The 373-nt window shown below is 38.3% G+C and overlaps 1 protein-coding gene across 1 annotated transcript in view; it reads left to right on the top strand.

Moving 5' to 3' along the window:
• Positions 1-109, top strand: part of LOC101582599 (WD repeat and SOCS box-containing protein 1) — a 19,554-nt gene extending 19,445 nt beyond the window's left edge. The window contains exon 7 of the mRNA XM_023719849.1: positions 61-109. Coding sequence (XP_023575617.1) covers positions 61-109 — 49 coding nt within the window. The remainder of the gene's footprint in view (positions 1-60) is intronic.
• Positions 110-373: the final 264 nt, after the last annotated feature.

Genomic DNA, 373 nt, shown 5'->3' with positions numbered 1-373 from the left:
AAAAAAAAGCCAACATTGTGTGTGAAGGGTACAGTGCTTTTTATCTGTTTCCATTGCAAGACTCCTGGAGCACCACAAGCACATCCAGGAAAAGCTGATGAAGAAATAGTGCAAGACCAAGGCAGTGCTTAGAGTGATTCTGTGCTTAGTGAGGTAATCGTGTTTATGTTTGGTTTTGAGAGAACTGTTGTGGTAATGCTTATTTTTAAAGCATAGAAGAGTGCTAGATAAAGGAAAGCACTTAACAGAAATGATCTTTTAGAGGAACTGAAAAGCTTATTGTAAACCTATTTGACTTAGGTGGATGTTGGAAAAGTAGTGATATGGGATTCTTTAAGGCAAAAAACAACCTTGGCATTATTGCACCTGCCTG

Source organism: Octodon degus, unplaced genomic scaffold (assembly GCF_000260255.1).
Source record: "Octodon degus isolate 3935 unplaced genomic scaffold, OctDeg1.0 scaffold00072, whole genome shotgun sequence".
Lineage (NCBI taxonomy): Eukaryota > Metazoa > Chordata > Mammalia > Rodentia > Octodontidae > Octodon > Octodon degus.
The sequence above is the reverse complement of the archived record's forward strand: the minus strand, read 5'-3'. Positions and strand labels throughout refer to the sequence as shown.